Source organism: Mustela lutreola, chromosome 3 (assembly GCF_030435805.1).
Source record: "Mustela lutreola isolate mMusLut2 chromosome 3, mMusLut2.pri, whole genome shotgun sequence".
Classification (NCBI taxonomy): Eukaryota; Metazoa; Chordata; class Mammalia; order Carnivora; family Mustelidae; genus Mustela; species Mustela lutreola.
In genome coordinates this window covers 4,750,026-4,774,277 of record NC_081292.1, presented here as the reverse complement: position 1 = coordinate 4,774,277, position 24,252 = coordinate 4,750,026, and the positions used below count along the sequence as shown (strand labels likewise).

Here is a 24,252-nt window from a genome sequence, read left to right as displayed (position 1 = left end):
CCATAGAAACTACTATTCAGGAGCGTTATCTCCCAGGTCTGCTAAACTCATCTTGATTATTCCCAGCAGTCTCAGGACGAAGGCTGACAGTGGCCGAGGCTCAGTCAGTCTCTTCTTTCCTGGAGACACACCTAGGATTGCACCCACTTCAAGGGCTACTCTTCTCAGTGTCTGCTTCTCAGGTGTGGCTAAATAAATTCTAAGAAATGAGAAGTAGGAACGTCACTCCCTCCCCGCTCCCCCCAGGAGAAGGAAAGGATGCCCACCCTCACTCTGCTGCTCCTCTCCCCCAGCCCGTGGCTTGCATGCCACGGCCACAGCTCCAGGAGTCAGCCTGGACCCTAAGAGGGTCTCGGAGAGCTCTTGTCAGGATGCAGAAGCAGAAAGACAACCGGAGCTGGGGTCTGATGGCCGCATGATGACACCGTACCAGTGTGGTCTGCCTGCATCTGGAGTTTAATGTGAGTGAAAAATCATCTTTTATCTGGCTTCAGCCCTGATATGTCCTGTACGCATCACTCATAACCCCATACAATTACTAAGCAATATCGGTGTTAACACTACACCCTGCGAAGTGCCGATGTCAGCCTTTAAGCGTGCTGTGAGGTACAAATTATGATCCCCATCCTACAGATGAAAGACCTGAAATTCAGGAAGATCAAGTGACTTGCCCGAAGGCACAAGGCCTGTAAGAGCCTGAGCCGAGATGTGAGACCAGCTTTCTCTGCCTTCAAAGCCCCTTAGAACCTGACTATTCTGTCTCTGGCCCAAGACCTAGTTGGTCCTATTGACGTGGGTGAAACTTAGTTCTCAAAATAAACGTGGAAACAGAAAATTCCAGTTTTTTATTATTGAAATGGCTACTGATTCAACTTGTCCAGTAATTCTGGACTGCGCCCCGTATGTAGGGCACCGGCCCATCAACACGGGAGGCTTTATGACTTGGCCGCGATTGTCAGGATGCCTGGAACCTACAACCTGCTCAAGGGCCTTAAAGGTGGAGATTAAAGCAAAAGAATGGGATCTGAGTCATAAGCAAAACGCTGCAAGGTCAAATGAATAAATACTTCATTATATTTCCTCAAAATGACACATCGGTCCTATCTTGTCTTTATAAATGTTACGCTGCATTTGCAAAGACCTCGTAGGTAGACCGCCTTGCTTTGCGACCTTTCCTGAGTAGACAGAAACATCACAACTACTCACAAATAGTTATCTGGAGCTAATTAATTTTAAAAACAAATTTTAGGGGCGCCTGGGTGGCTCAGGAAGTTAAATGTCCAACCCTTGATTTCGGCCCAGGTCATGGTCTCAGGGTCATGGGATCGAGCCCCGTGTCAGGTTCCGCACCGAGTGTAGAGTCTGCTTGGGATTCTCTCTCTCTCTCCCCCTCTCAGCTTGTCTCCCCAACCCTGCCTGTGCACACACAGGTGTGTGCTCTCTCTCTTTCTCTAAATAAAAAAAATAAAACAAAAAAATTTTACAGAAAAAAAAAAGTGTATTCAATGGGAAATGGGTACATTTCAGTGTTTCCTAAGAAGTGGAGTGGGGTCACCAGAAGTGAGGGTCTGGGGCCAGACGGATGGAGACTCTGGAGTAGCCCCGGGACCCAGTGTGGGGGTTTCAGCATCTCCCTCAGCAGGAATTTGGCCTCGAGAATGCTCCCACACTCTCATCCCAGGGGTTCAGATATACTCATCCCTGATCCCTTGGATTAAAACACACACACACACACACACACACACGTGTCATGGGGGCACACATTCCCTCATTTTCACTGTGAAATACTGAACAGGACAGACTTGACCGCCGCTTATGGTGGCAAGTACACGCTGCCCTGGGCCCAGACAGGGCACTTGTCCCAGAGAGTCAGGACCCCACACAGACGGCTCCCTGCTGCTTCTGGCAGTTACTATTTCGTGGGCTCAACCCCCTCGGCTGGCTCAGAAACAAATACTTCTTTGCACGATTCCACGTCTTCCATCGGCACCAGGTGAAAATGCACCCTGGGCAGCTCCAGAACGAGGATCCTCTGCCAGGCAGGTCCACCATCTGGGAAACGGTCTTTTATGTTATGGCGGTGAGACTTCCGAATCTCTTCCCGTAGCTGTACGTCACGGAGCAGAGAAGATGAAACCATCCAAGCCTCTGCCACTCAGGACTAACGTACTAGCTACCGTGACAGTTTCACGGTTCTCAGGGAGCACCAAGTTCATCTCGGGCGTCCCCACATCGGTTTCCTCTTCAGGACTTTCTCGGCTTCCTATCCCGTCTCCCTCTTAGAGCTGACTTGGGAGGCAAGGGAGGGGGCATCTAGAAACTGGATCCTTCAGGGATCCCATAGGATGCGGTCCCCACGCGCGGAGGCCTGGGGGGGGCGGGGGGGTCCCTCTCTTCCCAGATGTCTCCCACACGGACACTCCCAGCTCCACACACCTTGGTTCATTCTCAGACCCTCAGAGACCATTTGGCCAAATCCCAGGGAGGTTGTCTGGCCTCTTGGCCACTTGACTATTCTCCAAATAATTATTTCTTTTTACTTTTTTTTTTTTTTTTTAAGAACAGCTTAATGACTATTCATTGAGAACCAAAACCAGCAACTTTCCCTTTGAGATACTTCCTCCCTGTTATCGCGAAGTCTTTGAGAGCAAACTGTGTTTTTAACTACATGGAATTCAGCTTCTTTTCTCTCTTTCTTGGGTCCAAGCTCCACTGCCCGGTCTCTCAGTCAGCAGTTCAGTAAATATACAGGGACAGCGGCCAAGTTCCAGGCGCTGGGACAGGCACCAGGAAGCCAGAACAGAGTTAGACCACGTGGTGCCAGGGTTGTAAGCGTCATCTTCCACACGGACGATCTGGGTATGTCCCTAACTAGCCACACACACACGCAAAAATACTCACGATAAAAAGCAGCGTCATTTCCGTAAGACTGGAAAGACTAGGAGTCCACCTCTTACAATATCCTCTCCATTGCCAGGGACTCAAACCATGCTGGAAACCCCAGCTCGGAACCTCCAGTGACAGGCGTTCACCAGGGAAGACAGAGTTTGTGCGGCAGAGGGGGGAGCTCTGGGAATTCAGAGACTCCAGCACCTGTGTGGGGCACGCAGGAGACACGCAAGGAGCGTGTCTCAGGATACAGGATAGGCAAAAACCCATCAGGGCTACTGTTTCAGTCCATACAAATTTCACCCGTGTCTGCTGATTTCTGGCTTCTTCGATAAAACTAAAATAGCCAGAGTGTACTGAGGGCTTGGGAGGTCGACCTCCCTTTCATAACATCCACATTTTCAATTCTCACGACTCCACGAAGAAGGGGTGAGGAGGATGGCTCCCATTTTACAGAGGAGGAAGATGAGGCCCGGGGAAGGCAGCAGCAGGTTCGAGGGCACCCGGTGTGAGTGGGACCCGGCCAGCTGGTGCAGAGCATGTGTGTGTGTGGTGCCCTAGAGACCCACCTTGTTCTCTCCCCGACCCACGAGGAAGGCCTCTCTGAAGCTTGTGTCCCGCCATCCCTGCCAGACGCATCAGGGGTCCTTCCCGTACCCTCACCTGTGTCTGTGGGGGCACGTCCCTACACCAGGCTCCCCAGGTGCAAGCTGGCCCCACACAGGTGCAGGCCGGTGGTGCTGCTGCCTGGAGAAGGGGTCTTACTCCGTGTGGGGGAAACAGCAGGGCAGGTGGGCCGATGTCAGGTGGGGTGGGCTGAGGCCCTGAGGCCCTGAGCTCTCCTTGCTCTCTGAATGCAAGAAGATTTGCCTTGACGACCCCAGGACAGAAGTCAAGACCTCTGGAGTCCGAGTGTGTCTGATGGAGTCAGACCTGGGAAGAGAGCACTGAGCACCCCCACCCTCCAGAGAGGCTCCCCAAGCCCTGAGCAGCCAGGCCTCTCTCCTCCAGGGCCCTCATCACTGTCTTCAGTCATTGTCACTCAGGTCCCGCACCGCCGCGTCTCAGCTCGGAGAGACCGGGGTCTACCAGCAAGCTCTGCGTCCACAGCCTCTCACACGGCCAACTTTCAGAAGCTGAGGTCTGACACTGAGTGTTCCCACTGAATGCGCATGGGCTCTGGTGGGTTAGATTATTCCTGCCAAATGTGATGGGCATCGAAGCAGGGAGGCCACGAATGGGTGTGTGTGCGTGGGGGCTCCCAGTGTATCCATGCCCAGCCGGAGCCCCAATATAGCCATACGGGGTTGTTTCTATCTCTAATACTCTGTTTATAGAGGGGGCTACACACAGAGGCTCCTGGCCCAGGGTCACAAAGAACTCAGGTGAACTCAGGTTCAGCTAACTTCACGCTCGACTTCCTATAGTACAACTAATGGTATACAACTTCTAGTGGTTTCTGGAAACAGCTGATAAAGCAGCAGACCCAAAGACCAAGGCCCGTGGACTGGTGACTCATTATGGATGTGCTCCACTAAGAGAGGCACGAGGAACACAGGGCAGGGAAAGGCGGGGATCGGGAGGAAGCAGACATGGGTGCATTTCAACAAAGGTCCCCCAAGAAGGGGGTCAGCCTACTCCTGCGGGAGGCTCTGGGACATGAGTTACATCTCAGCTTGTCCCATCCTGGCACAGGCTTCCCTGTCCCTGTATAAGAATCCCGGGTGCGGACAGCAGTGGGGACAACTGCGACGGACAGTGGGATTCAAAGGCTCGGGCAAGTTCCAATCTTAAACAAAGTGCTTGCAGCAGCCAGTGGTGGCCCTGCAAAGCCAAGTGACAGGTGCCACGGAGGGAGAGCACACCGCAAGGGTGCGGGAGAAGCATGGCAACGGGGAAGGTACGCGTGTGTACGCAGTTGTGAGAAGGACGCTCAGATGGGGAGCTGGTCATTTCGATGCGGTGGGACAACACCTTCCCGGGAGCTGCATCGGCTCTTTCTGCCAATCTCCTGGACCCGAGCGGAGGGAAGGAGGGACAGGCATTCAGAGTGGAAGGAACAGTGAGAGCAGAGGCAGAGACAGAGCTGCCTGGGGAGGGCTTCCAGAGGACGGCCTTGTAGGGCAAGCAGGCTTAAAGATGACATCTCAAGGACAAAGGGGAAGCGACACCAGGCTTGGCCCAGGGACAGCGGGGTCACAGGGCCAGCTGGCAGAGCAGACTCCTGTCCTGCCCAGGGTCAAAACAGAGGGACCTGGGCTTTAGCGGTTCTGAGGTGACCACTGCTCTCAGAGGCTGAGCGGGTGGGAGCATAATCCTGGCTTCACCAGAAACATCCTTCTGGTGGCCCTGAGCAGCCCTCTCCTCCGGACCCAGGGACTACTCAGAGCCTGGGAGTGTGACTGTTGGACCTGCTTCGTATTCCCCATGAAAACAGGCATATCTGATAGGTGCACTTTAATGGATGCTGAAAAGAAATTAGATTAATTCATTTAAGGAATAAATGCCCCCCGCCCCCTCCATGATGAAACTCTTAAATGCTTCTACTTAATGGAAATCACCTCTCAAAACAGCACTAAAACTAATCATGGTAATTTTTATACATTTCCACAATTTCCATGCTATCTTCTCTCGGGCTTCGTTGTGCCCTGCTCAACAGCCTGAAGTTGTCCTCCACGACTTCAGTGGTCATCCCTCCCCACGCCAGGGGAATATTTTCTAACACCTTCAGGGAGGAAGAGACAGCAAAAGCTATGACATAGCACCATCGTAGTGGAAGGAAATCGTCATGATTAAGCAAGTATAATACTTATCCATAGGCACAGCCTTGACCTCAGGAGACAAGAGATGACCATCTGGTAGACCCATGAAAGGTAAGCAAGGCTCCGAGGCAAGAGAATCACGTTTTAAAATTTCTCACTTCTGGTTTCTTTTCCTGTCACACCTGAAGCCTCACATATTAAGTGACCAAAATTCATCCCTGTGTCTCTTGGGTCCCAGGTACGTTGCTTTGTTGGAGGCACCTGAATGGTTTGGGGACAGCCCAGAGATGTCCTGGCCTCGGCGGGCTTACGGGACCGCCTGTAATTTACATTTTGCTATTTCTGGTGGTGACCAAGGTGCTGTGGACTTCGGATTCTCACTGGATGCCAGGCCAGACACCCCCCACTGCCGCCATATCTATAGAATGGAAGCCCCCTTTCTGCCCTGCCCCCAGTTCCAGGAGCAGATGGGACACCGGTCACTGTGGCTGTGAAGTCAGCTGACTGCATGTGTGTCTGTTCTGGAATGCTGGGATCTTTCCAGAATGCCTGGGGGACGATCCCTTCTGAGTTCAGAGCCATCACAGTCTATTCTATGAGATACGCAGCTCACTAGACAAGAAGAAACCTTCCCCAAGTTATCTTTTCAAAACATACTGAAAAAAGAAAACACAATGGTGGGCAGGGAATGCTGCATTTCACATGGGGCATTATTAGTTTTCTCTTATTTACAGAATCCAACCATAAACGTCAAGCCCGGAAAATTCGACGAACATTTGTTTCGCATCAAGAATGAGTATCTAATAAATCGTCTGCTTCACTAAAACTGTGGCTACCAGGGGACAGCTACGTTGAAGAAGACAGCAAAAATGTCTAATTCTGCCACTTCACTTATGAGACAACATCTCACATTTGAACAAAGTAGGGTTTGTGTCTCTGGAATGTTCTCATTTCATTGAGCCAACCCACGGCAAGGAAGCCTGCATGCTTGGTCGGCGCGACTTGACACCCTGGCCCCTGGCCCCACCGTTTCTCTCCCCCTTTGGCTGCCCCTTCATCTCTCCCACCCTGTGCTCACCCCTGCGCCACGCAGGCCCCAGTCTTTTTGCTACATCTGCCCATATCACCCTTCCCTACCTTCTGTAGGCTGAGCCAACCTCTGCTCCCAATTCCAGATCATACTTGGGACCCCCCATCTCAATGTCTACCTCTGCTGGACTTGTGGGACACTTCTCCACCTCCCTCGGAGGACTGTGAGCTCCTCCAAAGCAGCAAGGTAGCCTCCCATCCCCAGCGCTGTTACCCAGGGACCTGCATGGGGCAGAGTGCTGCTAAGTGAACCACCACTGTGTGCACAATGGAGACACGGACCCCAGCCAACAGGTACCGTGAGCTTACTCAGTACCAGGCACTGTTCCAGGCATTTCCTTGCATAATTCATTTGATCCTTAGCACAAACCTGGAGGTAGGTACCTCTTACAAGCCCCACTATATGGGTGAGGAGCCCCAAATCAATCCATCAATCCATCAAACTGAAAAAACCTTTCTAGTGTTGATGGGCAAGTGTTGGAAGCAGGGTTGGGTCCAGGAAAGCCCAGAGCCCGGTTCTCACCACTACTGAATTCTGCATCTCTAGACAAAGTAAGCTTTTTCTTTTCTGCTTTAGAGATAAACAGGACAAAACAGCCAAATGAAACCATTTGTGCCTTCAAGACCACTCCATTGTGTCCCTGCACGACACAAGAGTGTCAAAGACAACATTAAGTCCCACACGCTTTGACTCCTTTGGGTTGTTTCTCAGTATATCATACTTCATGGTCTAAACATCTATTTTCCTTTCTTTCTGCTTCCTTAGAACTATGAGCGGGTGAAGGAAATCCTGTCTGGTTAACTGTGTGCAGACATGACCTTAAGCACTGCCTCCATCACCACACCTGCAGACGGCACCTCACCCGGAGTGGAGTACATTTCCCTCCCCTTGAAGGTGGACGGCCTTGCACCTGGCCTTGACCGTTGCCATGTGGGGATGTGGGGAAGGGACCCTGTGCCAGTTCCCAGCCAGCCTGTCAAGAGTCCGAGGGTCTCCCTTCTCCCCCAGCCCCACCGCCCCTCTCTTTCCGTGAACTGAGCCACGGTGTTAGAGGTTGGCCCACCCAACTGGAGAAGGAAACCCAGCAGCTCCCTCGAGAGTCCGGCCACCCCAACCAAGGATCAGACACGTCTGATGTCATGATCTCCGACAATCCATCCTGTCTGCAGAAATCTCGCAGAAAGCAGCACGTGAACGACCTGGGCTGAGCCCAGCCGGCTCAAAACATCGAGAATAAATTGCGGTTTTAAACCACTAAGTGTCGGCGTGCATGGCAGTGTGGGGACATCTATCTGAAAATAATGCAACCGGAAATTCTCCTCGAGGAAGAAATCACCAACACTCTCTTGCTCACTCATGGGGTAACCCTTATGGTGGTGGTTGCTGGCCTCCACGTTAGCCTTCCACTTTGAATAGTACGTTCCTCTATATTCCGCGGGCATAGCAAGTGTGCCCCAAGTACCCCGTGTCAAACCAGACCAAAGAAGAAAAAAAAGGTTTCTTTTGTTTTTGTTTGGTTTTGTTTTGTTTTTCCTCCCCCTAAACTGCAATTCATTTGTCTTTGTTTCTGTGTGGCAAAGTGCTCCTCTCCCCAAGCCCCTCCTGGGCTCTACCAGCAGCTGGATGTCAGGCAGCTCTCTGGTCCTCATGGTGGTGGGTGGGGACCACCAGCTCCAAGAGAAGGCTCCACAGATGAGGGAATGGATCTCGGGCTCTAGAGTCATAGGGAAGGAACGGAGTCCTTGTCAGGAACCTGGGGATGGCTGTGAGCAGGTGGGCTGGGGCATGGATCCTGCCCGGATTCCAGGTCCCAGCTTCATCCCTGAGGACGAACCCAGCCCTGCAGCCCTGACTGTGTGGCCACTCACAGGTCAGACTGATGGACACTGACACTGGGCCGGTTACTCTCCTGGAAACTGACATGTGTAATCTCTGTGGATGTAAAATGTCCTTCTCCATTATAATCTCCAAGACAAGAACACTGCAGAGGATGGGCTCTGTATCCTCACTTTTCAAGTAAGGAAATTCAATTTCCAGTTGCCAGTGCCTTGGATCACACAGGAACATGTGGCGATGGCCGGATTCCTACCCCCTCTGCCAATCAAACCGATCTCCTTCTGGCAAGAAGTGGATGAGAATGGGGCGCTACCCAGGCAGGGGTGAGCAGGGAACCGCAGGCTTCCTGAGGGCACACAGGACACGGGGGACCGGGTGCCCACCGTTCTCAGTCACCTGATTCCTTCCCTGGAGAGAGGAGCAGCGCGCAAGACAAGCACACCCTGGGAATGGGGTGACTAGCCTAGGACTCGACAGTGAACTCTGCCTAGAGTCCGAGGAGGAGCAGGTGGTCTCCAGCGTCTTCTATATCTAGACCACAGGCTCTGATCAACCTGCTGCCCACGGACCACCATCAGTCCTTGATGTCGTCCTGTGTGGTCTGGGTAGGCTGCTCGTTCCCACACCGTCCACACCCCTGCAGGGGGAACTAAGCAGACTCCGGCGGCTCCATCCCCAGCCTGGGGGGATTTCAGTGCCTGTAATTCCATTCACCGTAGTATCACTGCCCATAACAAAGTGACCCAATTGCCAGGGAAATTCCAAAGGAAATTCTGTGAAGGGTAGCTACGACCAGAGCTTTCGACTCTACCAGTTTTGTGTTTTTTTTTTTTTTTTTTTTTTTTTTTTTTTTTTTGTCTATACCAATCTTCACTACAGCTATTTGTATCTTTAAAGTTAAGCAGATTTTCCATAGTTCTTTTTATCTCCTTACTTTCTCTTCCATCCATACAGGTTTTTTGGTTTTGTTTTTAAAGATTTTATTGATTTGAGAGAGAGGGAGAAAGAGAGAGAACAAGCAAGCTACAGGAAGGGTGAGAGGGAGAGAGAGAGAGAAGCCGACTGCCCACTGGTCGGGAAGCCCACCACAGGGCCCAATCTCAGGACCCCGAGATCACGACCGGAGCCAAAGGCAGACACCTAACTCACTGAGCCCCCCAGGAGCCCCTTCCGTCACTTCTCCTTGTGAGGATGTGACTGATCTACACATTTACCTACATACACTAATGTAAGTATTTCCTCTTGGTGCCTATCCTTACCTCTTATGTAACAAGCTCTTTATTTTGGACTCAACACTCCGTTACACGAAGCACCTGCTGCTGGGAGTCCTGGATCCCACTAATAACGCAGCCTCCTCCAAGTCAGAACCTGGGCTGTCCTTGGCCATCCTTCTCCCCAAGCTGGGAGTGTTGATTCTGACTCCTCCTTGAGCCTGGGAAGCACTACCACACCTGCCAACTTACTCAGTCCCTGTGACTAGCTGCTTTTCGGGATTGACAACAGGATGTCAGTTGCCATCGTCTTCCTCCCCGACTGGACTCCAGCCAACCCTTCACAGCCAGGTTTTTCCCTGGGAGAGTGTGTTTTCCTTCAGCCAGGTTCCCCTTGCAACAACATACACACATGGCTACACCACGAGTGGGCCTCCCTTTCCAAACTCATCCAACATCCAACACGATTTACTGAATGTCGCTCTGAACGCTGCACTCTGCTCTGCACGGGCATGGAGTCACAGCTGATGGTCCACCCGTGGAAAACAAGGGCCCCGCTGCCCTCTTCCTGCTCACCTGTCTGCCCGACGATGGAGGCGCTCAGTCTGTGGGGGATCCTTGAGGACACCTTCAAGGTCACTCGGATCTGGTAATACCTAAGGAAAGAACAGAGAACAGGCAGATGAAGACCAGACTCCTTACTGTTGGCTTCTTCTAAAAGTGCCTAGACTTCATCTTAAAGGCCAAAGGGAACCAGGGAAGTGTCTAGCAGTGTGCACGGTCGCTTGGCGTCAAGGAGGGACCGTGGCAGAGGGATAAGACGGAGCCAGGATAGAGACAGGAAGTTGCATTGAAGTGAGATCATTGGAGACATATGCCAGGTTGGTGGTATCGGGGAGAGGGAGAGATGGGTTGGCCATAGAGCACAGGTGCATTAAGGGGCATGGCTTCTGTTTAGTCAGGAAAGTCCATTCTATGGGAAAATAAAGCTTTAATGCACAGTGAGAAATCCATACATAAACTGAGTTGCTGTCAGGTTGTAACACAAACTCTTCCTTTAGAAACACAGCAGCTGGGCTGTCATTCCTGGGGGTCTTACCAACCACTTTTCCAGCACATTTCTGGGCCCTTATTTGTAAGACGCTACTCCCATTTCCAAACTCCATCATTTCAGGACATCGCGCAGGTTCCCAGACTATCGGTAACCCTCCTAGCTGCTCCCCTTCTGCCACAGATGCAGAAGCACTTGCCCCAGGTCCCTGCCTGGGCAGGTAATGGCTCTTGTGCTCGCAAGCACTCAGGAACAGTCCTGGCGCCATACTGTTCTCCCCTCCCACCAATGTCAAGCCCACTGTGAGAGGGGATGTGAATTAAAACAATGTGAAATAGAAGCAAAATGAACCATGAACTCATGGATCTCTGCTGGTTCATCGAGCTTATGGCTTGGCAGACACTGTACGGTGAATATACTCATAGAAGGCTCTATTGACAGGCTTGTGTTTGTCGTGTGTGTGTGTGTTTGTGTGTGTGTGTGTGTGTGTGTGTGTGTGTGCATGTGTGAGAGAAGCCGAGGAGATACGGAGCAAGGCACCAGTGCTGGATTCACAGCTGGAGTTCGGGTGACATCATTTGGGAGCTGTGTGCTTTTGTATACACCATACAACTTCTCTGAGCATGTTTCTGTATCTGTAAAATTAGGACTATGAAAGAAAGAAAGAGAAAGAAAGAAAGAAAGAAAGAAAGAAAGAAAGAAAGAAAGAAAGAAAAGAAAGAAAAGAAAAGAAAAGTAAAGTAAAGAAAAGAAAGAAGGAAGGAAAGAAAGAGCTATTACATCTGCTTCCAGGAAAGATGGAGTAGACACACTTTTCCCCATCCCCTCCCCACTACATACAACTGAAACTTCTAGATGGTGTATATAAAATAAACAAAGATTTTTACAGATGAAAAGAAAGCCAACAGTCTAAGAACCCAAGGTCCAGAGGGTGAGTTCTCTGCATTTCTGCCTTGTAAATCCCAGAGAGAAACTAACCACCCAGAAATTCTAATGGCTGCAGATGAAAACAAATAAACAAAAAAACTCTAACAAAAATGCCCATTTTTTTCTAGACAAAGTGCCAGAAAAGAGGCAACCTCGCAAGACAGAAAACTTTTAGACAATAGTGGTTGTACTTCAGCCATAGTACGCAGAAAAACTGTGGCCTCATCTCCATCCATACGAGCAAAATCCACAAAAGAGCTTTGATGCCCACCACTGCCAACCTTGAACGAGGCAGCTTCCTCACCTGGCAAAGGTAAGATCTTTGAGGAGGGAGCCGGATTCTCACTACTAACAGGCAGTGATGAGAACCCCACCTTTTCTAAGTACAGACTATGTGGGGGCCTGAGTTTCTACCCCCACCCTGCAGTGATGAGGGCACACATTTGCTCAAATGATTTCTGACAAAGGTTCAAGAGCCATTCAATGGAGGAAAGGTACCCTTCCCAATCAACGGTCCTGAAGCGATTAGTTATCTATCCATAGGGAAAAACCAAGTCAAACCAGAACCAAACAAAAAGCTCACCTTCTACAAAAATTAATTCAAAGGGGATCAGAAACTTGCATGCAAAATGTAAAACAACTAAACCTTCGGGAAGAAAAGTAAAAGAAAGTTTTAAGATCTAGGGATAAGTAATGAGTTCTTAATCCACACCGAAAGCGTGATCCACACAAAAAAACTGAAAAACTGGACTTCACCAAGACCTAAACACCTGTGTTCTGCTGTGTGTACCATTGAGAGGAGTGTCAGACGAGCCACATGGTGAGAGAAAATATGGACCAGACACAGGCAGGTGATCCTCGTTACTTACAGATTCCGTAAGTGTGGACTGACCTATGTGGTAACACTTATCTACATCCCCACACCCGGGACTCGGGGGCTCTGCAGCCACTCAGACGTGCCTCCAGATGTGCCTCCAAATGTGCGAGTGCTGACACCCCCGTGCACCTGTTTCACCTGAGCTCAAGCAGGACCACACTACCTCTGTTTTCAGTTCCCATGCTGGAAACACATGTCCTCTGCAGTCTGTTTAGTGTCACTTCTTTTTCTTTGCATTTCTGGGCTTTTTGTGGGTTACTCTGCTACTGAAAATGCCCCTCGTGTAGAGCAGAAGTGCTGTCCCATGTCCCTAAGTGGAGGACACCGGCAAAGACAGTACATTAGATGAGCTGCGCTCGGACCGTGCTCCGGGCCATGAGTTCAATGCTAGTAGATCAAAGATAGATAGATAGATAGATAGATAGACAGACAATAGAGTGATAAAGATAAAGATGATGGATTCATGGTAGATGATAGATAGAGGATAGAGAAATATATAGATGATGGATGATGCAGAGATAGACAGATAGTGCTGCCTAATACAGAAACACACTTCAATCAAGTTACGTCTTGATCAGCTGATAAAACACACCGTGACCAAGGGCTCCCAGCCCCTCACTCTCTTTCCTCGGGGAGCAACAGCTCATTACATGGAGGCACTTGACGACCATCGAGAAATCCATGGGGGAAGCACATTCACAAACCAGCTCACAAATCTGTGTGAGGGAGACTGAGGCAGGATGGACGCTTCCCGCCCGTCCAAAGGAGACGCTGCTCCTTGGCTGTCGCTAATCACCACTGTGCAGAAAGGCTGACTGTGGGTTGCTAGACCTTTTGGGATTTTCAAGGGAAGACAGAAATTTGGATCTTTAATAAAACATCTTTGAAATGTGCTGTTCCCCAATTAATGACAATGACAAGAGGCATAACTGCTCCGTTGTCGACAGAACGGAACGCATGGACCTGCGGACTCCCCACGCGCCCATCACCAGCAAAGGCTGATGGACACAAACACAGGAGGTCGCTTCTGGTGCTTCCTTAATGAAAAGACCCATGCAGTTCAACAGTCTCATCCCACCGCCACCACCGCCGGTTTTAATATTCTAACCGCTTCTTCTCTGAACACAAAATGGGTCACCCCTTCCCCGAGGCGATCTGTCACTTTTCTACCAGGCGGTGCTTGGAGCAGCTGGAGTTGCGCTCAAGGCTTACCCAGCACCACCTGCCAGAGCCTGGACCGAGAACGTCACGGAGGCAATCCTGTTGCAGCCTCTGTAAATCCTCTGTGGGAGAAAGCGTCATCTCAGGGGCTGCCCGGAGAAGACGCTGGAAATATGGAACCACTTATCCAGTAGCAAAGAGCAGTCAACATTCTAATCCAGAGATAAGTGTTTTTGGTTTTTGTTTTGTTTTGTTTTTTATTTTTTGGCTGCAACACCTGATGTGAATCACGTTTTATTGCATAGATTAAATCCTTTTATAACCAATTCCAAAACACTGCCCGAGTTCCTATTCCTTAAAACCCCTTGACGTTCCCGAATCTCACTTCAAGGAACCAGTCATCATTTTGAACTTCAGACGCGTTAGAGGCACAGGTTAAAAGAAATGTGTCAATTAGGCCGGCCCGATTGGGCTCTGGCCTGATTAAACAGAATGCTTAAACCCCTTTAGTTAATTCTCTTGTATCTGACATGAATGTCTGCCAGGTCATGAATCCATAAACCACATGTCCTACCTGGCATACATGGTATCGGTTGATCCCTGCAGGAAACCTTTGATCTCCTTACTATCATTTCCATCTTCAAGATGAACCCCCTCCCACCCCGAGGATGAAGGGATTTGTCCACGTTCGACACATTCAGTAAATAGTGTTAGCACATCTCCAGGCATGGCCCTACTACTTCCCACATGGATTTCCTTTAACCACCTTAAATCCTCCTTCTTCCAGCCGGGGTCATTCACGAAGATGCTATGAAGAAGGGAGCAGCTGGCTCCAGTCCTTGGGAGGTGAGCAAGGGGTGGGGGAGGGAGTTGCAGTAAGGACGGAAGGAGGAAGTGGAGCCCGGGAGGGGGGATCCTTCGGGCACTGTGCCAGCATGGTCGTCTGGATTTGCAAGTGACTCTTTTTGGGATAAAAATATATATACTCATGTTTAATCTTACGGGCTTCCATCTGTGAGAATGGCATAAACTATGCCCTTTACATAACGTGGTAGGCAGAATAATGCCCCTTCCAAAGACAGTTGTGTCCTCTACTCCAGAACCCATAACAGAGAATTAAGGTTGTAAGTGGAATTAAGGATGCCGACCCCCTGGCCTTGGAATGGGATTATTCTGCATTTCCTAGGTACATCCAAGGTAACCACAAGGGTTCTTCCAAATGGAAGAAGGGGGTAGGAGAGAGAGCGAGAGGGTAACACGATACAAGAAGGTCCCTCCCTGCTCCTGCGGCCTTCAAAGATGACGGATGCCACCAGCCCGAAAATGCAGGTGGCCTACGTGCCCCGGAAAAGATAAGGAGACAAAGTCTTCCCTAGAACCTCCGCAATGGAATACAGTCCTTGTAACAACCACGTTTTAGCCTAGGGAGTTCCATTTCAGACTTCTGACCTCCAGAGTTGTTATAGATTATAAATCTGTGTTGTTTTGACCACTTAGTTTCTGGCAATTTATTATAGTAAACTAGTACATACAGGCTTTCAGATTTCTTCCTCGTGACAAAGCTAATGCTAGAGTGACTATCCCATGTTAACAACAGACAAACTGACTCCGAGAGGTTAGGTAATTTTCCTGCAGTCACATGGCTAGTTATTGGAAACTCTAGGGATTAAAATGCAGGGTGGTTTGAGTAAACCAGGCTCTTATCTGGGGAGGCGAATGCAGGTGTTTTAAACTTCATTAGGCTCCTCTCAGCTCCCACCACTATTATCACCAGGAGTCCAATCCCATTCTCCCTGTGATCACTAATGCATTTCCCTTTGTTTTCTCAAAAGCACCTTTAGAAAAGGAATGCTATCTCGTGCTTCTTTTATACTCTTTAGAGATCTTAGCACTGTGTAAGGAGAGAAAAGCATCGAATAAACATTTGTTCTTGTTTGACTATAGAAATATCCACTGCCACCAGCTGCTGGAGGAGGAGAACCAGGTCCTATTCATCTCTGTATTTCCAGCAATTAACATGGTGCTCGCGCACAGTTGGCATTCAATCAGTGTCAGAGGAATGAAAGAAAGAAAGAGAGATAAAGAAAGAAAGACTGATTGATTCCAGTAACAGAGACTCCTTCAAAAAACCATTGGGTTATATAATCCATTCCCAACATCTACAATTCTGTGAGTGACTAAGAATCCACATGCAATTTTTATGAAACTAACAAAACTAGAAATGATATTCTATAATGGGAATACAGAGATCTATGACATTTTGTTACAATCACTTTCATATTAGGCATGATATGCAACAACTGCTCTGACCCAGAGACAGGTGACCCAACCTTAAAGTACAAATCGCTGTGTTTGGGTCAAAACTGAGACTCTGGAGTCAGAACACCTAGATCCCCCAGCCAATAGATGAACTTCAAATAGTAACTTTCCTTCTCTGAGCCTCCTTCCTCACAGGTGATGATATCTGTACTAGCCTCACAGAACTGTCACATGCTGCCAATGGGGCGTGCAGGTACAGCCCTTAGTACGACACTCAACCTTCAGTATTTCAGTAAAGAGAAAATATTGTTACTATTAACTAAGACGTATGGAACAGACACCATGCCCCAGCTGGGATCCCAATCTATCCACCCTCGTAGGTGAGGTGAAGCTGGGGGAACGGTGATTGCTTGGGTGGGACAAGGTTCAGAGATGCCTGTGGCACGTAGTACTTGGTAATACAAAATGGCGGACACAAGAGTAATGCTTTGCTCTGACATGGCTGTGCCCACCTGGCTAAGAAATAACCCTCTTTCTTAGAGGCTTCTGAGGCAATAAAGCACGTGGTTATGAGTGTGAACTCTGGAACTCTACACTGACTGGCTGTGTGACTTAACTTGACAATGGAAGACCCACTGGTCCCAGGGTAAATCTCTCTGCCCTAATGGGGAAGACAGGGTAGTTATGTCAATAAGAGAGACCTTGGTTTCTAAAATATCAACTAAAAAAAGACCCAGGAAATGACCAATATATTTTTACTGTACACTCATGAGCTGACTCATCGCTTCTGACCGTGTCCACCCACCGTAACAGGACTACAAACCACTCTGTTGGATCTGATTGGTCTCAACAGCAACTAATGAGACATTTTCAAGAAAGGTCCACTCTAATATTTCAGCAAAACTTGTCTGGATGCATCAGTATGATCAAAACATAAGGATTATAATAGTTCAGTCAGATGCCACTGATGTTTACTGGGATGACTTTTCTCAATCCCTCATTCCCAACTCCTCACTCATCTGGAGGGGCCAGAGAAAGAAACACACGTAGCTAAAGATACTCACCCCTCCTGACTCCCTTGCAGCTAGGAGAGATTGTGTGATCGTCTCTTGGTTAATGAGAGAAAACCATTCATTGTCTGACGGAGCAAAGAGGAACACTCTTAAAGCAGTCTTGGGTTTCATGACCCATGGGCTGTCTGTCCCTTCTCTGACTTTGTCCCCTGACTTTATACAGAAAGAAAATGGGTCTTTTGGGCATTAAAACAGCCATGTTTTGGCCATGAAGATAAGAGCCATGTGAAAACAGTGGCAGAGCAGAAAGACAGAAGTCTGAGTCCTTCGTGTCCTTGGTGACATGATGGTACGGTCTACTTCTAGATTCCTTGTGATATCTTACAATTTTTAAGCCAGGATTAGTCATCTGTCTGATCATTTGAACCCAAACACAATCCTGACGGGTAGAATCTGATTCCAGACCTTATTGGGGCCACATTTTCTATGGGGGGAAACTCAGAAGAAGCAAAATTGGCAACTGGATTTCTCTTACTGTCTTTCCTCTTGATGGTAGAAAGCTGAGTATTTCCTTGCAATAGAGCCATTAAACTCTAAGAATCCAGGTTCGACTTTTGGGTAGAAACAATGCAGATATTTTTGTCTACTGGTGTTGAAAGCTGCTTCATAGGGGGAAAGGATCCTCTCTGTAAAGTTCAACTGAAATCATTGCGATGCAGTCACCAACAGGGTTTGGTTCTAAAGCCCAGATAACAATAAAATGCCTTTCGCTTAACTCTCTGGGTATGTTATGAATCTATGGGGATGTCCCGAAAACTTCAGGGACATTGGTGGTCAAAGGTTGAAACTCAACCCCTGCGTCCTTTCCAACTGTGACCAAGGCACCCCTCTGCCATTATGTCAATCCTTCATGTCTGGCATTCTTTGATGTGCACACCAACAGATGCCACATTGACTTTCCATGAGAGCTCTTTGAATGATATATTACATTCCCACTTACAGGGTCCAGAAATAAGACTTTCTAAAATCCCCTCAGTCTTGGGTAGTTGCCTCATACAGATATACAGATCAGGACTCAGCTAGAGATCCCAGGGGATTCATCTGCACAGACCTACAGCAAGCTTGCTTGCTCACTCTTGCTCAATCTCTCTCTCTCTCTTAATAACAGAACTGAGTTGCAGGCACTTAATAAATATCTGTTCAATCAAATCATTTTTAACTCAAATGTCTACAAAAGTCCATACACAGTTACTGCATTCCTCATGGTGTTTCCCCCACCAAGCCGTGGTGTGGCAACAGTGTATAACTCCATGGTTATCTACCTCAAGTGGGTATCTTGAAACCGGCCAGGGTGGGAGAATTTATGCCATGGACCTCAACAAATGTCACGATGTACTTTTTTTGAGCCACTTTTTAAACAGTATGCCTCGTGACCACCACTCCAACCTTTTAGCCCAAAGGAAATACGGAGCCCACACAGATTAAATAAGGGGGCAATTTGGAACAGTTCTAAGAAAGCCACTGTTAGGTTGGCTTCCAACTGCTGAGCAGTCGTGGAAAATCTATTTCATTGCTCTGAGATGCCTCATGGAAAAAAATTATACTCAGTAAGCTCGTAGGATAATTCTCCTGTGAGCAGGAGGGAAGATGACCTTTGCAAGAGGCATGGCATGTGAGTATAGATTTCAAAGTCTGAACAAAGTCGCTCTTTGTTCTCCCATATTCTCCTCTTCCTGTTCAGGTTAAAAACAGGGAATCCTATAGTAACAATAATGGCAATGAAGATGCTTTTTGTCCAACTGAGGACAATTTAAATTCTCTGCCTTTTCATGTGTTCACTTGCAAATGGGGTTGGTCAGTTACCTTCTGGAGCTGACCGAGACAGAAATCAGAGTCAGTGTGCAGAGCGACACTAGGAGGCAGTAAATGGTGGTATTGTTTTATGTTTTGTTTTTTTTTTTTTAAAGATTTTCTTTCTTTATTTGACAGACAGAGATCACAAGTAGGCAGAGAGGCAGGCAGAGAGAGAGGAGGAAGCAGGCTCCCCACTGAGCAGAGAGCCAGATGTGGGGCTCGATCCCAGGACCCTGGGATCATGACCTGAGCTGAAGGCAGAAGCTTTAATCCACTGAGCCACCCAGGTGCCCCTGTGGTATTGTTTTTACATAGCAGCCTGATTTGTTGGTGAACGATCACCGGTATTCGCCAGAGCACGCAGCTCAAGGAGCTCAAATCAGCAACACAAGTAGTCTAGTTCGAGATGCCATGTATAAAAACTGAGGTTGCAGGGTTCCCAAAACAGGGCAAAGTGCTGCACCATCCCTGGATCTCCCTCAGCCATTGGGATTCACGCTCCCTGGTGAACCTGTTGTTCCTAGCTAATGAGTCAACCCAGATGGGGTTTCTAATTTACAGGAGTGGCCATGTGTCAGCGTGGCTCTCTGAAAAGTTGCTGGTGTCAGCTTCCAGGTCAGCAGAAAAGAACCATTTGCAGGTAAAACGAAGACTCCTTGACATCCTGTACGGGATGGGATTCCGTGACGAGCTCCCCGGGACATCGTGCCTCCTCAACAGGGGCCGGTGCTCTTCTCTTGTGATGGGAAGTAAGACTGGATTTTCTTTGCGTTTGTGTTGCTTGATTAAATGAGGTTAGGTAGAAGCAGGCTTTTAAGCATCTTGCACAGCTTGAAATGACACGGGTAATTTAAAACCTCAGACCAGAAAATCTGCCGTGCAAAATCACACCGTGACAGGGGTCTCTGCAAAGAGAATTTTTCTAATTGGCAAGCCCAGATCCCACAGCCAGTTCCAAGCAGTCGGAGGGAGAGGACAAGTCTTTCATAGAGAGGGATCAAAAGCATGAACACGCACCGGGGAGCCCAAGGCCCCGGCTCTCACCCCCGACATACTGGGTATTAGATATTGGATTCTCCACTGACTAGTGGTGTGTGACCTTCGGCCATGCATCATACCTCCCCAAGCACTGGTTTTCTCACCTTAAAAATGAAGGCTTGTGAGGGACCAATGCGACGCTGCAGGTTGAGTGCCTGGCACAGTACATGAGACCCTGTAAGCACCAATTCCTTCTAAAATGTCGCTGAACTACTCTCATCATTGGGACCAGATGTTGCTAATGGAAAGTAGAGCCAGAACGGAGGAAAGGACCCCCATGGCCACCCAGCTAGTTCACAAGGTCCACCAAAGAACACGACTGCTAAGTTTGGCCCATCACCTAATCTAGGATACCCATACACTTGGACATAATCGAATTCTAGGGTATATACTGACCCTAAGTGATAAGAAAAGATACTCTACAAGTAGGTGGATACAATTTCCTCACTGTTGTTTGTGGAGACCCCATAAATATTTACAACAACAACCATAATATCAGAGCAAGAGTGAGGACACCCAGACGTCCTTGCAAACCAACCCCCAGGTGGGCATGGCACCAGGTGTTGTCCGTGTGATGCCGGATTCTACCTGGACAGTATTCAGAAAGGAGGGTCATTATCGCCTCCACTCTTCCTGTATGGAATCTGGAACTCCAAAGAAACAGACCTCACTCACAGACTTAGCATCAACACAAGTGTTATGAAAGCTCATGCCCAGGAAACCTCAAAGATACAAAAGTATTCTTCAAACTACAGGGATAGCCATAACAGCAGGAAGAGTTCAAGACTTAAAAAGTCACACCTGGGCGTATGTGGGTGGCTCAGTCAGTTAAGCACCCGACTTCAGCTCTGGTCATGATCTCAGGGTCCTGGGATCGAGCCTGGGACGCTCTCCCGTGGATCCAGACCCCGCCGAGAACCACAGGGCCCTTCCTTAGTGTTAGGTGGCAGGCTTTGACCCAGAGCACGATGGAGATCCTGGCAGACACAGGTGCTCTGTAATGCAATTCTGTCCGTGTTACACATTGCTATGCCTGAGCTGACCTGACTTATCCAGAGGCTGACCCATTTTACAGATGTAAGTTAGTATCGAGGAAGCTCACATGCTCTCTGGGCTCACCCTTGAGGAAGGGGTAGTTATAGGCCATAATGACATCTGAGGCGAAAGAAAGCTTGGAAAAATGCAGAGGGGTGGTGTCCAGAGATGTGTGCAGGGGTAGTGGGGAGCTGGAGTACAGGACGGGGAATCTAGTATCACCTAGTATCTAGTATCTAGAATCTGCTACCGTGTAAACAGATGGCCTACATTACAGGCCATGCAGGATTAAATGTAGTGGTTAAAGGCACCGAGTGTGAAATCAAACAGAACTTTTATGTTAAGAGACTCTTCCCCTTCCAGCTATGTGACCTTAAGAAAGTTACTTAACCTCTCTGAGCTACCATTTTCTCCTTTGTAAACAAACAGATAAGCGATTAGACCCAATGCACAGGACTGAGTGAGGGCAACATAAAAACAGTTCAGCGCAGCACAGAGCCTGTGCTGTCTCCAATAATCATTAACTGATTAATATCCATATTACCATTGTTATTCTAATAAAGAAAGGCTTCATGGAAGACATCGTGCTACCCTGGGGAAGTACGGTCTTCAGAGTGAAACCTGGGTTTGATCCTGTCTCTGCCACCTTCCAGGTGTGCAACATGAGGAAAATCATTCCAGCTTTCTGAGCCTCAGTTTCTTTACTTGTCAAAGAGGGATAGCGAAGCCCTCAGGTAAGTCTGCGGTGAGGAGTCCCTGAGGCAGCGTTTGCAAGGTGCCCGCACACACCAGGACTCAGGAAGTGCAAGAGGCTCTGAGGCTCCCTGTGCATGAGGCCGCCTTCTGTCTAGCTCGCCTCCTCTCTCAGACCATCGAGCGTGAGCCATGTTTCTCGTCTGGGCCATGAGGCCAGGTGAAGCAGGCCGCTGAAGCTTGCATGAGAACAGCTAGATAGAGGGCTGACAGACACGCAGACACCCCTGCCAACGGTCCTCTGCGAGGAAGAATCCCTGGCTGATTTCCAGCCCCTTCCACCAGAACGTGTCTCTTCTGAGAAACCGTCCCGACCCCGGTGCGTCCTCCTCGCTCAGCCGCGTCTCTTCGCCGCCGTTGGGTGTGGAGACTGCTGGGACTGCAAGGGAGCCTGCAGATTTCAAGGGATTTCCTCATCTGCATAAAAAGTCCCCATTTCCTCCTCAATCTAATCTCTATTTCTGCAAAACTGTTCAGACAGAACAACAAAGAGGTCCTCGGCTCCATCTAACAAACACATGGGATCCGTAATTTCCACGGACAGCGTGGGCACCAAGAGGCCCCTGAGGGAGGGAGGCATCCGGCTGCTGCACGCTGCTGGCCAGCAGATGCATGGGGTGGGGGCGGGGGGGGGGGGTCCCAGGGCTTGGCCGGACTTGGGGGAGCGGCAGGCCTGCCTCCCAGCGGGGCTGCAAGCCTCTGGGCACGTGGTAGAACAGGACTCGGCCCCTCCGGCCGCAGGGCTGCGCTCTGGGCCCAGCTGTGGACGGCGGTGTTGACAGCAGCAGCATCGTGCCTGAAAAAGCCCAGGTCAGCACTAAGCAGGCCCGAGTCAGGAAGCTGGATACATGGCCCTGAACTAAACGTTCAGTGACTTGCCTGGAAGGAAGAAAGGGAAAAATCCCCAACGCCAAAGAGAAGAATTAGGGACAGCTTCACCTAGCCATGTGGGACGGAACCCAGGAAAGCTGCCGTGAATCTGGGGCACAGCCTGCCCTCGGATGGGCCTTTTCCCCCAGGACCGGTCAGTCTCTCCAAGCTCACTATCTGTCTGTCTGTCCGTCTTCCTCTATGTCTCTCTTTCTTGCTCTCTCTGACACACACGCATGTGTGCGCGCGCGCACACACACACACACACACACACACACACTCTTCTCTGTTGCATCCAGGCATCCGCTGCTCGTTTTTACTCTCCGTGTCCTCTTTTTAGGGTTCTCCCTTCTCTGTAATCAGGGGCTAGCAGTTCAAAGCCCCAGCTGCTGGGGTATGTGGTACAGGGCAGTGTCCCTCTGGCGGACAGCAGTCCACACTCGTCCTGCAAGACCAAAACATGGGCAGGCAGAGGCCCCTCCCAGGCTCAGGCCCACAGCAGGTGCACAGAGAGCACTCACTGCCCACCACAATCTCCTCAATGCGTCCTGCTCAAGGGCACTGACCTTTAGAAATAAGACTAGAACAATCACTAACCCCCAAGTACTGAGTCATACCACAGGCCGCTGCTGCTCAGTCCAGGAGGACACCTCTCCTGCTGGCTTCAGTGAACCCCTGAAGTATGGCCATCTTATTTATCTATTTATTTCATTTGATGAATGAAAGAAACAGGTTCACAGAGGTTAAGTGGCTTTCCCAAGGCTCTGCTGCTAATAATTACCAGAGTGTGTGTTCAGAGCAGTTCTGTCTGTCCTCAAAGTCCTCAAAGCCCGTGCTCTACCCTTGCCTCCCCACCCCATGTGTTCTTAGCAGGACTTCTATTCTGGGAGTTTCAGGAAATCAATCATCTCCACCGTGAGCTGTCGGCCTCTCTCAATAAATCTGTCATTTTCATTCCTGTGTCCTTACCGTGCCATGCATAGTCAGCGCAAGACATGTTTTCTGACTTAACACAGGGACCCAAAAGCATAAAGTGCTGAGTAATGAAGATTTCGATCATACGTGCATTATTTGAAGAAAGAAATACGCTGCCTCCTCTGGCATGCATTTTGCCATCTGGCTCAGGCTTACAAGGCACTGATTGAGGGTCTTTAGGGCATAATGCACAAACCCCAAATTGTTTGTTATGGTTCACTTGTGAAGAAATGAAATCACAGACATCCACTGTCTTTAGGATGACAGAGAATAGTGTCATTTCTTTTTTAAAAGCAGGTCTGAAAGCAGGCATTGTTCCAGAATACATATGAGAAAAGAGAATCAGAGACACCGACTCACTTCCCCAAGGTCACACAGCAAAGATACAGGGGAGCTGGGATTTTGAACCAAGACTTATCACTCCTTGAACTCCCTAAAGCTCGTCTAAAGATAAGAAAACACAGTCAATCCTGACTAACCTCTGTCATGACAAATTGGTGGCTATCTGAAAAAAGTCTTTACTCTCCAGGGACCCGTCATTTTCTGGTTGGTTGTGTTTCCACCTCTCTCACAACAGGCTGCGCTGAAGCTGTGATGGAAGAAAACTAGCAGAATTTGGGCAGGGCCCCATGGAACTCCCGAGACAGTCAC

General features: G+C 49.1%; 1 protein-coding gene across 1 annotated transcript in view; it reads right to left on the bottom strand.

The window, feature by feature from the left end:
• The window catches only part of FAM135B (family with sequence similarity 135 member B), a 279,227-nt gene that overhangs the window by 129,168 nt on the left and 125,807 nt on the right, over positions 1-24,252 (bottom strand). Inside the window, exon 3 of the mRNA XM_059165554.1 lies at positions 10,365-10,444. Within this exon, the coding sequence (XP_059021537.1) occupies positions 10,365-10,444 (80 nt within the window). The remainder of the gene's footprint in view (positions 1-10,364; positions 10,445-24,252) is intronic.